Source organism: Halyomorpha halys, unplaced genomic scaffold, assembly GCF_000696795.3.
Source record: "Halyomorpha halys isolate HHAL.00 unplaced genomic scaffold, Hhal_1.1 Scaffold1124.1, whole genome shotgun sequence".
Lineage (NCBI taxonomy): Eukaryota > Metazoa > Arthropoda > Insecta > Hemiptera > Pentatomidae > Halyomorpha > Halyomorpha halys.
This window is the reverse complement of record NW_027108426.1, coordinates 152,381-172,808: the sequence shown is the minus strand read 5'-3', so window position 1 is coordinate 172,808 and position 20,428 is coordinate 152,381. Positions and strand designations below refer to the sequence as shown.

General features: G+C 31.4%; 1 protein-coding gene across 2 annotated transcripts in view; it reads left to right on the top strand.

Annotated features, from left to right (window-relative positions):
* The window catches only part of rau (RA domain-containing protein rau), a 145,985-nt gene that overhangs the window by 64,526 nt on the left and 61,031 nt on the right, over positions 1 to 20,428 (top strand). For both annotated transcript variants that reach the window (XM_014432843.3, XM_014432842.3), the window contains exon 2: positions 19,982 to 20,117. In XM_014432843.3, the coding sequence (XP_014288329.1) occupies positions 19,983 to 20,117 (135 nt within the window). In that variant the 5' untranslated portion in view covers position 19,982. The remainder of the gene's footprint in view (positions 1 to 19,981; positions 20,118 to 20,428) is intronic.

The following is a 20,428-nucleotide window of genomic DNA, read 5'->3' as shown; positions in this document are numbered from 1 at the left end:
TATTTATTTATTTTATCCCGACGTTTCGATCTGAATTTCAGGTCTTCATCAGGGGTATAGAACAAAAGAGATAACAACAATATTTAGAGTAACTATTCTTTTTCAATTTTATTAATCTAAATGTTGTTGTTATCTCTTTTGTTCTATAGCCCTGATGAAGACCTGAAACTCAGGTCGAAACGTCGGCATAAAATAAATATATATGGTTTTGTTTATTTATGTTGTTCTTTGCTGACCGCATCCCCCGACAAACTTCTCCAATTGTAAATAAATACAGGTTGAGAATCGTGTAAAGGGCACGTGAAGGCTGCTAGAGCCCCGAACCAGATTCGTGAGTCGCTCGTTACCGAGGCCCTAACTACCTCGTACTTGAGGAGCAATAGTCGTTTAGTGAATGCCTAGCGATCCCACAATGAAGTCATTAACCCCCTCCTTTGATGTTAAACTCTTACAGTTAATCCAGTGCAATTAAATAATTTGATCAGAATGCAGCTATAAAGGATGTTTTTTGCATTCAAATTAACTAGTAGGAGCTCATTTAGACATTCCAGTGCGCTTCTGTAACTAATTGTTAAGCTACATTATTGCTCGAATTCTTGTCTTATGATTTGTAATTGATTATTTGTTTAATATTTTCAAGTTATGGTTTAAACAGTGGCTGTTCTTTTATTGAGTTATTTTATTTGCTTTAGGAGAGGACTTTCACAGTGTAAAAAAATATAATTTTTGTTTCATTCATAAGAAACCCACACGTCTATGAATCTCCCATCTTTGTTAAGTTATAAAATCATCTGAAGCAAACCTAGGTAAAATTTTTAAAATTGTGAAGGGTCCTTTTTTATATGTACAAGTACTTAGTGTTTTCTGAGTCATCTTGAAGAAATGTTTGTCTTATTTACTTATAGAAAATTATTTCAAATGATATGCATTAAAAAATATATGTTCGTATTAAGAAATATATTGCGACTACATCCCTGAGAAACTACTTACAAAAATAAAACAATACGTACCTGACCTGGAATTGTACTATGGGAACATTATTTTTTTGCAATAGTTCCGTTATTTTTTTTTATTGTTATTATTTTTTTTAATATATATTATAGTGGGAATGCGAGTATCATGGACTGAAACGAGGTTATGGGAGTACTCTGTGTATCATTCATAACTCGATTCCCATGAAGACTTTAAGGCAGTCCGCCGTTAAAATACTTGAAATTAAATGAAATCGATGATGAAGGATGTACGAAATAACTAAAAGGCCAAATATTAAATTTTGTTTTTGGAACTCTAGGGATTTTAGAAATGTATTGTAAACAAATTTATTGTGGTTATTTTTTTTACTTTGGTTAATTTTATATTAATATTAAATATTAATCAATAATACTAAGGAAAACAACTTTTGAACCACGTTAGGCCAACATTTTTAATTTTACTTACTTATATATGAAATATGAACTAAGGGAAATTATTTCGGTCCTGCAAAATTTTGAATTCTAATTTCTAATCACAAAGATATTTCGCAATTGCATGATGGTCTCATTTTCTTTTGTTAATATGTTGTATTGTTTAAAATTATTTTTGTTATTACCATCTGGAGAAACCATAAAATATCGATTTTATTAATAAAAAAAATATAAATTAGATTTGATACCTTAATCTGTTCAGAAAAATATAAAAACGCAATTTTCCTTAAAGAGAGAATGTTTAATTATATTTTTTGTATAATTAGTGGAATTATACTTAGCACCTTTGTGAAGTAAGCGATCGAGATTTTAGCTAGATCTTCACGTTTGCCAATTCCCGCAAGTGACTCATACAAATGCTTGGTAAACAAAGAAATCAACAAACGTCGGTATCCATACGCTTGTTTTGTTCTTTTGACGGCTATTACATTTGATTAACTATATTTTCATTATAAAACGGAACAAAATAAAGACAAGAAAAATGAAAGGAAAAAGAAAATATCAGCAAATTAGGTGGTAGATAATAAAAATTCATTTTGTATTCTAGATTTTTAAATAACACATATTTTTACTGTGTTAAATAAAAAGTGAAGTATTAAAGTCAATTGACAAGATTTGCAACAATATTTTTACACTGTATCTATAGAATTTTAGAATAAACAATATTTAAATAGAGTTAATTATTGAATTTAATTGTTGGAAAAAATCTTTAATTCATTAAAACACAGAGCACCCATATTTAATTTTTGGCAGTACTAAAATAAGTCTAATTTTACACTAACGTATGGATGCATCACGCCATTTGATTTGTGCCCAAAACAGATATTTAACGGATCTACCACAAATTTAAGTCAGGTTACACCAGCCAATCCAAATAAACCATTTAAACGTTTGCACTTTGCACGTTGCACAAGCCCAAATTTCCCTATGAAAAGTTTGGCAAAAGTGTAGAAGTGCCCTGTTCGTCACTGAGGTCATTTCCCCCCACCATTTTCTTTTTGATTAATATGTAACAATTAAAAATTAATACAGATTTTGTTAATACTATTTATTAAAAATATAATTTTATTTGTGGGCCAAATAGACAAATTTTCTTTGGCCCGAGTTTAATGGTTATGAGTCATATAGTCAGTGTTACAATGTCATGCTGAAATGTAGGAACATTCACATGATGTGAAAAGAGAAAATGTGAGAAAATTCCCACAATGGAAACATTACAATACAGGATAAACGTAAAAACAACTGAGAAAAATCTTTTGGCATGTTTATATCTTGTTTTGATCATGTAATAATGATTTCATAGCAAAGTTTTAAGATACTACCAGAGATGAGTCATAGGTTCGTAGGTATTCGAATATGCCAAACAGTCATCTATGAAAGAGTTTAACTTTTTTGTTACAAAAAAAAAATATATATATATATGAAATTTCAATAGATTTCTGATATAAGAATGATATGGAAAATATCTGCTATGAGTCCACATTTTTACTATAAATTTTTAGATAACATAAAACATACGAAATATTTTATAAAAAAAATTATTAAATTAAATTTTATTAAAAAAAGTCTAGCATATTCTTTACCAACAAATAATTCCAGGACAAGATTAAATGAGGGATGTGCTTGTTATCATTCAATATCGACTACTCTCTAGAAATCTGAAAGTACGAATTTTTAAGACAATTATGCGTTCTTCTATTCATTGAAGAGTACAAGAATATGTATAATGTATAATACAATGGTAAACTTCTCTCAACCAATGGGTATGGATTGCAAATACAAGTCAGTCGAGGGTGGTATCTAGTTTTGTGGCGTTAAACCTACGTTCGCTTTGTTTTAATAACGCTGCAATGTTTCCTTGAAGGGATTATTGGGAAGAGGTATTGGGAGATTCCATTTGGATACAAAATGCGTCCAATCATTCAACTTCCTACCTTGGAAGCTGTTCATAGGATCGTGAAGCAGCGGATATATTATTTTTGTGCTGAGTGGCTATAGATTTTTTAGCATAAAGATAGTTCGGTTCTATGTCTTGTTAGGTTTAGGTTTTATTGAGTACTTATAAACGATGTTTTTTCTGTTTGGTATTGTTTACATTCCTAGAGACTCTTTTAGTTCAAGAATTTCTGATATTTCTATGATAGTATTGCAGAAAAATAAAAATTTAGTGATGTTAGTTTTCTGTACCGATAATATATTGTCTTTATCAACAATAGCTCACTATTCTTTCTGACAGACGTCGATAAAAGTGAACCGAAATAGCCGCTATAAATCAGAAGCCACTTCCTGCAAAGTGGAGGAGAAGCTGCCCTATAAATCCTCCCGTGATTGGAGCAACGGAATCCATAAAGTAGAGGCTTTACTCCAGCAGAGTGCTCTAGAGACCGATGTCTGTTCCAGAAGGCTTGTTCCGTTGTATTATTAGTCCGTCTTTGTCGGCTGATTTGTCGCTCTCCGGACCTGGGCCAACGACATTTCCTGTGCCTCTTCTCCATTCTTCCAACATGTATTTGACGGATGGTTGTGTTCCAGTTACCAAACGCTTTCAATACATCCGCTGTAAATTTCATTTTTTTAATTAAAAGGAGGAAGTTGTTGTAAAGATGATCTTTACGATGCCCCATCAAGTTGAAATATCTATTTAAATTCGACTTTTTTCTTCTCCTTTAATAAAGACTTATTACTAATCATCTGGTATATTTCTGTCCTCTTGTTTCTTCTTTATTTCTGGTTGTATCTCATTTTAGAATTATCGATATGCTATTCAATCAGAAAATTCTTAATATTTTCCGAGATTTCATTAGTACTCCAATTATAACAGAAGCTAAGAAAAGGAGAATGAGGTCCGACAGAGGGTTCCCATTATAGAAGAGATAACTTATGTTTTAATATCATTTAACTGTCGTCTGGTTCGATGATAGTGCTGTCGATACTTAAGTACTCTATTGTGTACAATTTCATCGATTAATATAATTTTAAAGGAAGACTGCATTTCTAGTAAGGGCGAAGCTTTAATGGCTCTAACTAAATAGAAGAAGCCGTTTCTGTCGCCTTGCTTTAAAGTATCTATTACTAGTTCTCTTGGTTTCGTTCATTCTCGCTCACAACTCATTAGATACAGTTTAATATAATTTAAATCCATTATCTGTAGGTGTAAGCTAAGTCTTGAATATTTTCTTATGCGATATTGTCTGTCTAATGGGTTCACCAAAATTCTAAAAAATCTTGAAACGTTTTCTTATGAAATTGGAAAAAAAACAATACGTTTTTGTTTTGCTTCAATTTACTGAGGTGAAATGTTTCATAAACGATTGGACATTAGCACTATTAGTCTATGTAATGAGCAATAGAGCATCCGCCCTGGGGCGTTGACGTTTTTCATTGAGTGGTGGTCCCACAACCCGGCAGTATAGGACTCCAATGTCTTGGCCGAAAAAAAGATTAAAAAACCAATATTTTTTTAGTAATTTTTTCAGTTAATTTTATTTTTGATCAGGTTCATTTCTCATGGAATTGAGGAGCGTAGTCGTTCTTTATAAATATAGTTTCTTAAATTAATAGAATATAGATTATGTAATTTTTTAATTTATTCAATAAAAAAAGGCAATAAAAATATGATACACTTCTCTCATAGACTTTTTCCAGATTTATTGCATGAAAAAGAATTTAAACGATCTTATTGGCATAAATTGAGTACAAGAGAATGCCACGCCCGAGTTAAGGGTATGCAAGCAGTAAAATATAGATAGCCAATTAAATGTGGAGTTATAGTTCCTTGTTACTTATCTCCTCTTCTAGTTTGTTTTATACATGTCTGAGATTTTTCTGATATTTCAAACTATGTTAGTGTACATCTTTCATAGCTATCAAAAGAAAAAAAAAAAAGTAATTAAAAATTACTGTTTCAAATATATTTTTTATTATTACTTATTGGGATCTCATTGCCTTCATTGGGAAACTTTAAACAAAGAAAAATAAAAATATATTCAGTTTCTCTATGATTCATTCCTGTAATTACTTTTCATAATTGTAGTGCTTACATTGTATAGTTAACAATCACTATAGGACAATGGAATGACTGACCACACCGCCTTGGAAGACGGGGGTTTGCGCAAGGGACAGTCCTGGGAACCATTGTATAATAGTCATTGAGAAGACAATATAAGAAGCCACAACACATGTCCTCCAGGATACCGAAGAATGTCCTGGGCTCAGTGATGGGCCGTGGTTAACTTTCACTCCAGCCTGGTGGTGTTAAGGATTCGTCAGTGTCCTTATGAGAGATGGAAAGTTTAACTGAATGATTTCTTACAATTCACTCCTCGTGATGAATCGATTTGTTTGAACCGATTTTCTTTTGATTTTTCAATTGAATCCTTCAACCTCATTTTTACTTACTACTTACATTTTTACCTCTCTTGTTTATTTTATTTTTTAATTTGTTAAAACAGAACTTTATATTGTAATAAGCAACAAAAATTTTCAAACCAAAATGCAATATACAAAACATATTACTCCTTTCCTTAAAGGACATGGGCACTTATTTAATAGCTGTTATCGTTTTCATATTTTAAGAAAACAATTAAGCTTTTTATAGATATTAACTAAGTCCCACGTACTAATAGTTAAAAAATCAACCGACTCTTTCGAATAGGTAATCGGTCTATTCCAATTGAATTATGATTCTTTCCTATGAAACATTTGGCAGTAAAACTTTTTCAGAGGAGTCGAGACTCGGATCCCGATTCTCTTGCAAATCTCTAGTGTTATGTTTAATGATGAAACTTTAAAGCGATTATTCAAGCTGTCGATGATCCAATCTCTAAGATGTCTGGTAATTTTTTTTCTTAACGGTTAATCGCTGATGGTTACAGCCGATAACCTTGGATAGTCGTAAAATTTATTAGTACATCCCTACAGATTACGTTGCTAATCTATTCGCCAAACATCAAGCTGCGTTCCCTGTCAGTCTGACATCATCTCATAACTGGAACAAGGAAGTGAGTTCTTGAAGGCTCAAGGTGTGACTCAGCCGCGAAATACGCGGAGATGTTCTCGACCTAAGAACAATCATTCATTAACATTCCGTGAACATTTGGTTTTATTGTTCAACTGTATATCTCTGAAAAAGCAGAACAGTTATGTCGACTGTGATATTTCAAAACAGAAAGTGTGGAAGGAATGGACGAATCCTCGAAAAATGACATATTTTTGCTTAAACTTCTTTTTTATTATATGATTTTTTTTTGTATAATTTTCTTGTAAGAGTTAGGTCTTTAACAGACCATACTCCTATTAGTTTTGGTATGTTACCCTACCTACATTTTTGAGCGTCTAGATGAATGAGGAACTTTTTATCTGGATCATGAAGTTTTGTTTTGGATCATTCCCGATATTTGCATATCTTTTTTTTTTCCAACATTCCCTTTTCAACTTATCGGGATGCCATATTTGTATAAAATGAATTATAAAAATTTACCATTATCGTTTAAAATGTCTGGAGTCCCTTTAATTTAATTTTATTAAAAAAGAGTTATTATATTACCAACAGTAATATAATATTTTTCAGTTTAAAAAAATTAAATGTAAATAAATTTTAAATGAAATGTAATGCATCTAACATTTAGTAATTTATATGGTTTCAAAAATATTTTGTATATTCTAATAAATGGCATTTTACTCTGTAGTTCCGTTCTATTTGTAGAAAAGGAAATAACTCATTGTCTTGCAATAATGTTCACAAACTTGGCAAGTGCCTTTGAGAGATAGCGAGATGAATGACAAATCGATTCTTGACTTTGAATTTTGATCATGATGGGTTGGAGATACATTGCTGGTTTAAATGGTTAATAATAAACAGTAAGTCCTACAAATGATTTTTATTTTTTTATTTAAAGTCATTAAAATAGCTTAGGTCAAGAAGAATTCACTTTTCACAGAATCACATTGTTTTGTTGAGCAGTCTATATGTAATTATAGGATTATTTGGTTGATTTCACCTGTCTTTTCTTATGTTTTTTCTATCACGTAAAACAACATTCCTATTTATTTGTCGTTACAATCTATCACCACAATTGTAGGGTGTCCTCAAGGTGTATTATTTAGGTCCTTACTGTAATATCTATTGAGACCTATCCTCCTTGCTATCTCCGCTACTGCTACCTGCTACCAGAAGCTGGCTACGTTATCATTAGCGAATCTCCCGCAGCAGCATTACGTAAGACGTAGTAACCTTCACCTCGGCCGGTCTTCGCGTCACGATCCCGTCCTGTCTCTTTAAATAGCTGTCCCTCTCAGTTCAGTATCCTCAGTTCTGGTTCTGTAGTGCCTTCTGAAAACTTGTTTTTTAATATTTTAATATATATATATATATTTTAATAAAAAATATTTGGAATATTCAGAAGTATGGTTATCCCTAATAAAATTAAATATTTCAACTTATTATTTTCTTTTTTTCATTATCGAACCTTCATAATACCTTTATATTCGACCTTCATTATTGAACCTTTGTTATACCTTTATATTCGAAAAAATAATATTATAATATAGCATCTTACAAGAGTGATAGATATAGATAGGATTTATTTATTTTTTAAATTATGAGTATGCAATCTACTTTTTTATAAATTATATGTTTATAAAATGCGCAAAACTAGAGTCAGAGGTCTTCCACTCTCTTGTATTATATTAAGGCATCAACCGCTTCGAGGACATTATTGCCTCAGTTTCTGAAATTTTTATTAGACTTTATTTCCTTACTATCCGAATTTTTTTAATAGTCCTTATTGTTTTAATTTGCGCACTTTGCAATCTCCGAATCAGCACTAACATTTGTGAGAATTATAAAATATTTCATTTTATTAGATTTGTTAAATATTAGATAAGTTTTTTTTTACCGTCTGATATAAGTTGCAAACGTACTGTAATAATTTCAATTTTTTTCTTCAAAATTATTAGAATTTTCTAATAATTATTAAAATATTAGTTCTAAAAGTGTATTTTCGACATTTCGTTGGTAATTCTTAAAATAATTGGATGATTAACTCCACCACTTTGCAACTGTGTAATATAAATATACTTTAAATAATTGATAAATTACTTAAGTGATTTTATTCTTTTTTGACGTCAGAAAATTAACACAATTTTAGGTGCTGAAGATATTTCTAGTGGAATGAGTATATAAAATATTCTTCGAAGCATAATTCTTTTTTTTCTCTTTTAAAGACACATTCACGCACTCATGTCTTTTATAATCAGCTATTTTATAAATCAATTTATTAAATACCTCAATCAATGATTTTATTGATTGAAGATATACAATAGATTTTCGATGTGATCAATGATGGTACAATTATCAATAGATATCCTGTCATGTATGAGATATAAAAAATAAAACTCTACAGTATACATACATGTATGGCTGCAGTTTTTTTAACAATATATTTGTCTTTAAAAAATAAAGCAGTTTGATACAATGAAAGGTTCACGTGTATGTGCATTTGGTTTGCACAGAAGCAGTTAATTGCGAAGGTTTTTACTTGCAAAGTTGTTGCAAAGTCTTTCCCCACATGGCTGTTAAGTGACATTCTCTAAAAGATGTGTATCAGTTTCACTCTAGTTTTCTTTCTATTTTCTATTTAAAACACAGCAATTTACTTCACGAATATGTCTGAAAGTTATTTGAAATGAAAATATACTTTTAACTTTCTTCGTGATTGCATAATTAACCCCTGTCCTGCGATCATTATGCCAGAGGAAATACGTGACCAAAGGAGCTATTATAAAATTTAATTATAGTCCTAACACAGTCCGGTCCTTCGATTCCGGGTTGTGTCTTGCACAAATCGAATCTGCTCCTATTGGAGGTTGTGAGCTAGTCTCGGGAATGACTGATACACTCGGAGGGATATCTTCATGCATAATGTACATACTGGAGAGTACCTTGCTCATCAGACTGTGAGATATCGGTGAGGCTACTTCATCATGGCGAGGGCAACGCCCAAGGCCAGGCAGAATGGACTACAATTAGTTCAAGCAGGGTCAATTGGAAGCAGCACGAGCTCTTCTACCTCTTTGTCGTTTCAGCTGGATTTATATCGCCACGTTCTTCCATTCGTTCCGCCATCGCTGATAGTGTTGCCTCTAACTCTTGCATTTGTTAATAAATTACTTTCGTTTGACTCTTACAAAGCTGGTGCTGAATTGTATGTTTCTCATATTTGGTTCTGTTTTTGTTTTGTGTGGGTACCACAAACCTTCCTAACTCTTCATGAAAACCAATTATTGGTTATTTTGAAGATTACTCCCACCGCTAATAGCTATAATTAATCATTTTTAGCGTCTGCCTATTATTTCTCGCATCTTAAAATGGCGCCCAATCAGCCATATTTCGGCTATAACTCGGGCATTCTGAAGTTTATTGAAAAATATAAGATGTTTTGGAATCACTATCACTAACGTAGCCTCAAATCTAAGTAAAACAAATATAAATATTAAATATTATCACTTGATAGGGTTGATCAATTATTTTTTACATGTAGATATAATGAAATTGTGAAAATTCCCTTCTTTTTTTTCCCCCTAAACTTAATCAAATTTACCACACGCCCGCCTCTCAATCTATAGAAGTAAATCTCAATAGGTTAAAAAAAAAATCAAATCATTGGTAGGTACTTTAACTAGTTAAAATTCATTGTTTGAATGAAAAAGTACTTAAGTTTTTAATTTATAATGTATTATGAATTTAAGGTAATAATAATTTAGCACACTTCTATATCTATAACCTCTTAAAATGAATAAAGTTTAAAGTTTGTGGTTTTATTATAACAACATCCTCCTGCCTAATAACATTATTCTTAAGTTGCAACTTGGCTTCTGGCTTACTTGCCAATGCTAGGCCATGGTTTGCAAAGCACGTAGTTCCGTTTATAGAGGCTTCGCCAACTGCCTATAAATTAATAATTTCAATTGGACGGGGCAGTTTGCCTTTGTTTATTTATCAGTCTATAGTTCCGGACAGCGTCGGTATGAAATTGTATTAAGAATAATTTATTTAATCAAGTAACGGGCATGGATTCGAATCCGACTGGAAGAGAGCTATTCTTGGGTACATCTAGCCTTTGTAAATTAAAGAGTCCTCAGTTCCAGTAAAAAAAAAAAATTGATTGAAAAATTTGAAGTTTATTGCTACATAATAAATTTTCGAATTTGATTACTACGAAAAATTTCTTTTTAATTCTATGACTTCTTATAACCCAAACAATCATAAACAAGTAAAATAAATTAGTGGACTAAAGTATTCTATTCGCAGAATCCTTAATTTATAGAGGCTATCTCACATTGTGTTGGGTTGCAGCAAACAATTCTGACCACATCTTTTTTCATAAAGATATCGATGTTCAATTTTTCAGATGTTATAAGTACCAATTTCAAATCTGTAAAAATTCTAAGTGAAATGTCTAATTTACGTCTAAAAAAATTGTTAATATGATGTCAAAAAGTTTAATTACACTATTCTGTTTAAACGTCATAAGATGGTAAATAGAACGTAGTATTAATGAATGATAACGTTTATAAATAAAATTTTTAGAGTATATGAATTATGAAGATTTATAAAAAAAATTTGATCAAGAAATGTATTGTCTGTACTTTATATTTGTATTTATAAGTTGTTAAGCGTGTAATTAAGGGATTAGATTACCTGAAGATGGAGAAAAATACGCTGAAACCTTGTTAAAAGAAATTAAGGATTTACGAAAAGGAAGTATCTTCAAATTTTTATTCAAACATTTGACAAATACTTCTTAGTAAATAATCAAGAATAAGGAATTACAGTATGCTGTGAAATCTTTAATTATTTTTATTCCAAAAGGTTGTGAGCGCACTTCTGTTGACCATCGATATGTTTTATCAATTAAAAGTTAGTTATGGGTAAATACCATCAATCATTCATAATTAAATAAAAATATTATTAACTGCATATTAAAATTAATTGATTTGCTTATCTATTAGCGAGTACGGGAAAATAAGGTTTATCAAATAATCACTAAAGCATTGTGCAGAATGCTCTTTAGAGAAACATAAAAAGAAAGAGATATGACAAGGGTTGAACATGAATTAATGATGCATTCTCAAATAAATACCCGATATCAATAATTACTCTTAGATTAATACAAGTTGAAGGCCTTTAGAATCAGTTAACGATAACCATTCTGAAACTGATGATACCATTAGGGTTCTGATTCTAATTTAGATAAAGCTCGCGTAAGTTATCCCTTGCGATCCGCGGCGTATAAACACCAGGTGCCGCTGCATCCCACCGACATATTACCATTAATTTTACTGATGTTAATAATTAATAACGAAGGAGGAGATGGTAATCGCTAGAGGCCAGGACGTTGACGAACGAGCTGCGGTACAAATGAAGACGTGTGATGTCATACTCTTGATGGACCTCCTGCAGGCGGGGTCGAGACCTCTCGGAATGCGTTGCCTACTCCTTCGTCGGGATGAGCAAATGTCTTCCTGGTCCAAAGTTCGTGGGTGTGGGTTGGATGCTCACGAAGTATGGGTTAAACTCTCCATCGTCTGCAATAGGTACTTGTCAAAATCGTGGATTTACAAAATGTATACCATATATTCAAGTCAGCATCTTTCTAATTTCGTTCAAAATTCTCAATTATTTAAGATTTACTCTTGGAAATCAAATTTGTTTTTTAAATTCTAGATTAGCTAAGTTAGTGAAGTTCCAGATAAGATAGGTTAAGTTCAGTGCATAAAAAGGATGGTTTAAGTCGTTTTTTGTAAAGAAAGGGTTTTCCACTTTCCGGAGGCTGATTCGTTGATATGTTAAAGTAGAAAAAAGTTTTAAATATTTTTCTTTATGTTTATGAAGAAAACGCTGGAAAACTGTAACATGTGAGTAAAATCCAGAGAAATGCGTACTAGTTTTTATTTATTTTTTTTTTGCAAAATACAATCTTGTAAAGTTTTCACATCTGCCCAAAGATATTAGATTGGTCTCAGAGCTGATTTATAAAGAATTAATTAATTTTGGGAAATTAAATTTAATTCATTTTATATAAATACGTAATCCCTAATATTAAATTAATTAGTTATGTATTTAATTGTTGTAACATTACTCCTAGCTATTCCTCTCCTTTTGCAAATGGAATTGAAGTATCTTTCTATATTATACTCTGAGTAGATGTAGAGATAATCATAGATAATATAAGTAACAACCGAATTTTTACTTTTTTATTTATATATTTCATTATTTCTTAACTGTTGATGCCAAAAAGGTTTCTTAAGCTATTCGCTTAATTAATAATATTTATGTCATTAGCGAACATAAGTTTCACGACAACTGTATTAACAACCTCAATCAACTTTAACGATATAACTGCACTCTAGAAATATATACATAAGATAATAGTTATAAATAACTATTATCATTTCAGGCACTTCAAGGACCGAGAATTTTATTAATGCTGACCAGTGATTGTACATCTCACCTTATGAGCCTATAGCAGAGATAATAGTGATAGTTGCAGCACATTGTGTAAATTTACATTGGCATTCGTACTATTTGCTTGATACTTTGTAGTACTATCAACTATATGCGCATGTATGTAGTAACAAATATTTGTTACTTGAAACTTGTGTTTGAAACTAAATAGAGATAATACATATCCTGTACAGTACTACTTATATTTGTTATTTCACTCGATTTTTCTTGCTTAAAGATGTTCATTCAAATCACTTCATTCCTTTAATATTCATGGCACAGGTTTTCACTCCAGACCAACTGGTGAAGTATTTCCTCAACTTCACGGTCCAACGATGTGGCAGGTGGAAGGACCATCTGTGCTAATGTAGGCAACGCACCACCTGTAACGGCACAATCTCAGCCACCGTAACGAGATCTGAACACTTTTAAAAAGATCTGCTTAATAATTTCTCTGTATCTAGAGTATTAAATATCGTTGCCTGACTTAAATGCAAGTTTTAATTAATTATGCCCCTTATGCAATGCTTATTATCCCTTTGAAATTACTCAGTTTCTTGAGAGGAAAAAGAAAAGTATGCAACAGAAAGAACTCGCAGTCTGAAGTAAGTAGTGTCTGACGATTATTGTTTGGAATACTACTTTTGAATACTGTTTGTTTTTTTCATAAAAAACCTCATTTATTATATTCGTACAATACATACATATTACAGTGAAATGATATATGTATACAAGTGAAGTAGTTAATTGTTTTTTTCTCACTCTGCTATTAATTTTATTATTTCAAACAAAACCATCTGTATACATAATAAATAATAAACATAAATGTCCTTTCTTTGCCTGAAGGGCATTTTAAGGAAGGTTGTCAAATCCGCTGTGTGTAAGGAAGCAATGTGACGCTTACTCGCCGTCTGCGTTGTCACGAGTGGGTAGGGGCCTACTTGTACTTAATTGTGTAATAACCACTTATAATAATAACTACTGAATTGCTCATTGATTCACCGAACATAATCATAGTCGTTTGAGCCGCCTTGGATAAAATCGAAAAAATGTAAAAAATCGATTCTATAAAGTGACACTTCCGGTTTGTAGATTTGGCGAAAATTATGCTGTCACATTCCATCTTAAATACGTAATTTAAGTTTCGTACGATTTTTCCTTTTTGAGCTAGGATGTGTTCATGAACAGACACTTACAGACCGTTTTGAGATCCTAGGTTTTTTGAACTCAGAGGACCCAAAAACTCAAATTCGAAATTATTCACGATCACAATACTTCCCCTTACTATATATTCCATACATATGTAAGTAAAAGTAAAAAATTTCCAGCTACAATCCACACTCAAAATTCGTTTCGACATCTTATATTCACAACTAGATCAATTTATGGTTGTCTATAATAATATTATTAACCTAGGGTCAGTTATTTATAAATTTCAACAGACAACTGTGTTATGCCCATTCCGTTAAATATGTTAGAAGGGATATTTTTTACTGTAATATTGTGTAATACAATACATTTTATATATTTATATATAAATACATATTTTCATATAATGATATACATATGGATATAATACTGTATAGTTACATTTTTATTAATTCATTTCAGAGGGGACTATGATGATTTCCGATGAACGGTTGTTATTGTTTACAAAGTACTTTTAAGGTCAAAAAAAAAAAAAAAAAGTTGATGAAGGATATGCCTTAAGGCTGATATTTGGACATTATGTTTGTATTCAGCGATTGGTTGATCCGGTATCGAATCTGGGGATTCGCGAAGCTTTTAGTGTATTTATAGAAGTATATTAAAAAAAATAATCATATTTGTAATATTGGTATTGGTTTATCTGATTCTGAGTGAAGGAAAAATATGGGTCGAATATTGAAATAGTAGTAGTCAAACGTCCTTCGAAAGTAGCACTACGGAATTGTCGAGAATGATATGTGGAAATGCTGAGCCGTAGGTGTTGCCTCCTGGAAAAAAAATGTGTACCAGAATACCGTTCTTGTGAAAAACATGTTTTTCCTAGGTTTTTTCTCCTCGGATATCTGGAGAATGATTTGTATTTTATAAGAGGCTGGCATAGTTTGGAAATTCCTGTGATACGGCAATCCTTAAGCGCTCTGTCATAAAATAGTCCAGATTTCTTTTCGTAAGACTTGGCATTTTTTTAAGGTCCTCGTAATTTACATTGTAGGGTATAGTACAACGCTTATTCCTTTCATCTTCAATAAGTTTATTTTCGTTATTTTTAATATTTATACTAATTTTTTATTTCCAAGTCGGCCTGATAGGCCGTACATGGATGTTATAAAAAATATACTTCATTTTAACAAGTGATAATGTGGGGGTTAAGTCTAATGCAACAATAACAGCGCTAATGATTTATAATGTTGTAATTATTGGATAATTTTAAATATTGAAAATGAATTTATAAAAAAAAATGACCATAATAACATAGCTAAAACAATAATAATAAATATGCAATTGAAGAATCAAAGAAAAAAACACAAATAAAATTTATTTTTATAGAATAAAAAAAAATTGAGAAAAAAAAGAAAAAAAGAAAGATAGAGTTTTTAGCAGAATGACCTGGCATCAGTCTTAGCTTTGATCTTTGAGATGAAGTTAGATTTTCATTAACTGCTATTTACTAGAAATTGAATTTAGAAAAAGTTTTTTTTTGACTAATTCATGTTTTGATTAAAATTAAAGTAAGCTACGCAAATAACTATTTCCTATGAACTAATGGTTATCTTAATGATTCTTTAATTGATATTAAGTTAGTTGTGCTGTTGTGGTGGTTTAATCAAATAAGGATTTTTCATTTGTAATATTACATTGCATAGGTTATTATGAAACTGTAGTAATAGTTCTATCAGGTCCTTGGTTCGTACTTATTCCAATTTTCTTAAATAGTAAACAATATCTTAATTGTAAACAATAGTATTTGTGACGCCTTGATATATTTATTAACAATATTTTTTTTTAAACTAAGAAATATGCGTTTATAAATCACATAATAAGAAGCATATATGTCAAATTTTAAATGGTTTTAGAAAATGACATATTATAGTGCTTCCTAATTCTAAAGTAAAGTTCTTGGTTAAGAATCCATAAGGAATAAAATTTGTATATTTTCGTAATGTTGAGATTACTAATTGTATTTTTAATTTCATGTCACTGTGTTAAGCAGATCTTGAGCCTGGGGTTGGAGTCCAGGAGTCTGAGGAAACTAATTATAGCAACGTAAATTTTTATGTTGTGAATGTGATTTTTAATTTTTCTAATAAGAACATACTAGCGAAAGCTGCTATTTTTTCATATTCCATGGTGATCTGCTCTCGAGGCTTGAACGTTCTCCAAACAAAAAAGGAAGAAAAAAAAATAAGAATTCACATCAGCATAGAACAGAAATCATCTGCTACTAAATTTGGCTCATTTTGAGCAGACATTCCAATATTTCTTATCTTAATCTGATATATTTTGCCAAAGGGGATCCGTTGTGAAAAATATGCTACATCCGTTCCTTTGTTATTTGGATGGCAGATTACATTTCTTTCGAGTTTCAACAAGCCTACGCGTAGGCGAACCGAGCTGAATCAGTTTAATATTCGGTCTCCCAATCGTTTTTCACGATCAGTTTAAAAAATCACAAAAACGCTAAAAACGATCCTAACTGTATGTTAGCCCTCGACACACATCCAAAAAGGACAAGACCCATCTCTTCTTCCCTACCCTTGCTCGGACGACATTATCAACCTGGATCCATGAATTTCCATCTATTAACTCATTATGTCCTCAGAGCAGACAGGATAACTAATGGACCCCCTTTGACCCTCCGACGGACGGAGTGTTCCAATAAAATGTCGAACAGGTAGGCGGCCCGTGGGCGATCCTCCGTATTAGGCCTTCTGGAGGCAGCACTTCTCTGTCCGTTATATCTGCGCACTTATGTAATCCTCCGGTCCCATCAGGATGGAGTGGGATATCTTCTGGCACTTGTTTGTTTGTTTAGGTCACGATAAATTGTGAGCTTGACAGAGGTTTGTGAAATTTAGAACCATTCTGTAAGCTACCTGCTTGTAGTTGATTTATAATAGTTCCACATGAGAGGTATTCATGATGTGTTAAATGTAAAATATTTTACCATGTTAAATATCATAAGCATAGAGGAAGTAACCTAACACGACAAACAAAATGGTATGGAGCTTAGCAGGTCAGTTGACGCCATTCTCCATTTAACAGACCTAGTAACAGACTTTTAACCATGTTATATGTTAATTGTTTTAACATGGTAATAGAAGGAAATATTTCTCTATTTAACACGCTTTAACATGTTAAACCAAAGACCATGAATACCCCTATGGTACAAGTTCTTAAATGGTAAGCTACAGCAAAATTCTTTGTTTCTTAAACTATTAGAAACGAAAGACATTAAATTTTAATTCTTAAAATATTCTCTGTTCTTTTCTTCTAACTTCTTGATTTTGTGTTATAAATAAGAATGGCAAAGCTCAATCAAAATTAATCTACTTAGGTTAGCCCAGTGGCAAGAAATCACCCCTAAGTTAATGTTTACTTATGACTGTTGCCTACCGTTAAAAAGAAAAAAATTTACTTTTTGACAAAAAAAAAGTTTACTTTCATTTTTAGTACTTAGATAGTACAACTATCTTTTTATTGAAATTACAATTACAGAAATCCTGCCATTTTAGTGGAATAACGTTAATAATAATATATGTTAATGTACAGTTAGTGGAATTAATAATTATATCTCGTTAGAAATTCCTATTTATTTTAACAACAATTATACTTAAATGACGATCCATATGGGAATATATTTTTCTTAATTACACCATCTCTACCAAAACTCATATATTACTTAAGAGATAGTAGAGAATTACAAAAATAGAGCATCATAACTAAGTTTAGTTACATAAAAGTATTGAAAAATTAGCAATAATTACTATTTGGTACTGGAAGATTTAAGATTTTTTTAACAACTTGCGGTCTCAAAATGAATTTCTTTTGCCTTGTAATATTAATTTATTTTTTCATCAATAAATTTAAATTTCAGTTCCCTTTGAGTACGCTGATCCATGAAGAATTCGTTCTTCCATATTGAATGTTAAATTTATTATTAAAATTATTTTCAATCCCCATGTTTTTATCAATTAAGAATTAAATAATTATTCAAAATTGAATTGTTGCATATTATCCAATGGTCTCAGTTTATCACGATTGCAGAAGGATTTCTCACAAGCCAACTTGTTTTGCTTCCTTCTTCCTGGATATTTATATCGTCTCAAAAACTTGTTTTCTAGTTCTATTGTGCTGTTTTTTGTTTATTCTATAACATCAAGGCAGTAGTGATATTTTTCCGGTTTGTGTTATTCATTTGTCCTTTTTTTAAGTTATTGAGATCCTCAGTAAATATTATTTTATAAAATTCACGATATCTATTACCTAACTTATCCGGTTATACGTACTTATTTTATATAGATTAGATTCATGTTTTGATGCCAATCATGAAAACATAGGTTGTCCGTTTTCATCGGATTCCTATTTTAGATTTATATTGCGCTACTAGTTCGCTGTACATTCACGATTTCTGCCGAAAAAAATAAACTCACCGGAATACTCAATAAATATCACTCCTGACAGAGTAATTGAAGGTATGTTAACTACTTCAAGCCCCCCGAAGTACTTTCTCGGATTGCAGCATGAAAATAGCTATGGATCATGCGAGCTCGGGATTCTGACACAATGGGTGAGGAAACCCATGTTATATCCACACCCATGCCTTTCACGGGTTCCTGTCTCTCCCCTCCAGGCACGGGTCTAGCTTCCGGCAATTATCGAAATTAATAATCCTTTAGGGGAAAGTTATTCTTCTGGACGGAGGGTCATCAGACGAAATTGGGTGAAACCTCGCGTATGGTAATAACACATCCCGTGCCCAACATTATATCTTAGAGGCGATTCAAATTTAACCGGCGGTTAAACCCGGTTTGGCAAATTGACGTTAAAGATGGCCGTACTTTTAGAGATTAATGGTATCAAGGACATTCGCTACAACTCAGTAGTTTTTTTTTTCGTACTTCCTTTCTGAGTTTTTTCCTGGATTTACTTTTTTTCTTCCAAAAAATACGAAAGTGTAGATCTACTTTTTGGACGGCAACTTAACTGTAAAATTCGAATAATAAGCTAATGTATTTTTTAGCTATTATTATGTTAATAATTACTTATGAATTAACAATTGCTTATTAAAAACAATTTTACTTACAAGAACGATGTATATTTTGGTCATCTACTTGAAAATGAAAGAGGAAGAAGAATGTGAAATACTCAAAGCAATGACGTTTTGTATGGGACAACCATCACTTTTTGAAACAAGATCATTTGAGTGTGAGGATGCTGCTTAGTGAAATCTAGAAGCGTTGAGATATCCTCATTGGGATCCTTCTCTTCCTCATTTTCCAGGAAAACACTACAGACTTGCTGGTTTTTGCAGAATACTATGTTTTTAGACGCTTATACAGTGCGAACTTCTGTGTTGTTTTGACTTAATCAGTTGTGCAAACATGTGTGACGCTTCCCATGATGATATAGATGGCGCCTCTAACTAATTTTGCGATTTTTGTTTATTAATGGGCTTTTTATTTAATTTATTATTTTTTAAAATTCTATACATTACATATTTTCATATTTTGTTTATTATATATTTTATTTAATTTATTACTTTTTTAAAATTCCATTTATTTCATGTTTTCATATTTTGTTTATTATATTTTTTATTTAATTTATTATTCTTTTAAATTCTATTTATTACATGTTTAACTAATTTATTTATTATATTAGTTTGTTCTGTATATAACGTATGAATGAACATTGCTCTTTACTGTGACAGCTCGTATTTTTCTTCAATTTATAAATGATTATGACAGGTTTTTCGAGTTCTCATTTTTTTTTTTACTAATATTAATTGTTTATTATTTTATTGCAGGATGCTGAAGCATGTGCAGTTGAGCCCGTACCGGCAGCGGAGCCACGACACTGTGAGCCTCAGTTCCAGCGTTAGCTACAGCAGTCTCTCCAGGTCTTCCAGCTACTCCAGCCTCAACGAGACCACATCAGTCATCGTGAGTACAGTCATCTATCAGACCGCATTCTTATAGTCATATTATTCAAATCACCTTCCCTAACTCATTCTTTATTAGTATTAATATGTAGTATGATTTATCATATTTTACACTTCATTCTTTCTCGATCATCAGTGGCTTCATTCTGAAATGGAAACAATTTAGAACCATTAAATAAAATTTAAAATAATACCTAATAGAAAAAGAAATAAATAAAAAAACGAGAGCAGTGGTTCTTAAACATTTTAGTTTGACGGAACACTAAAATTCTTAAACTAAATTCACAACACCCGTATTAATATTATTATTGT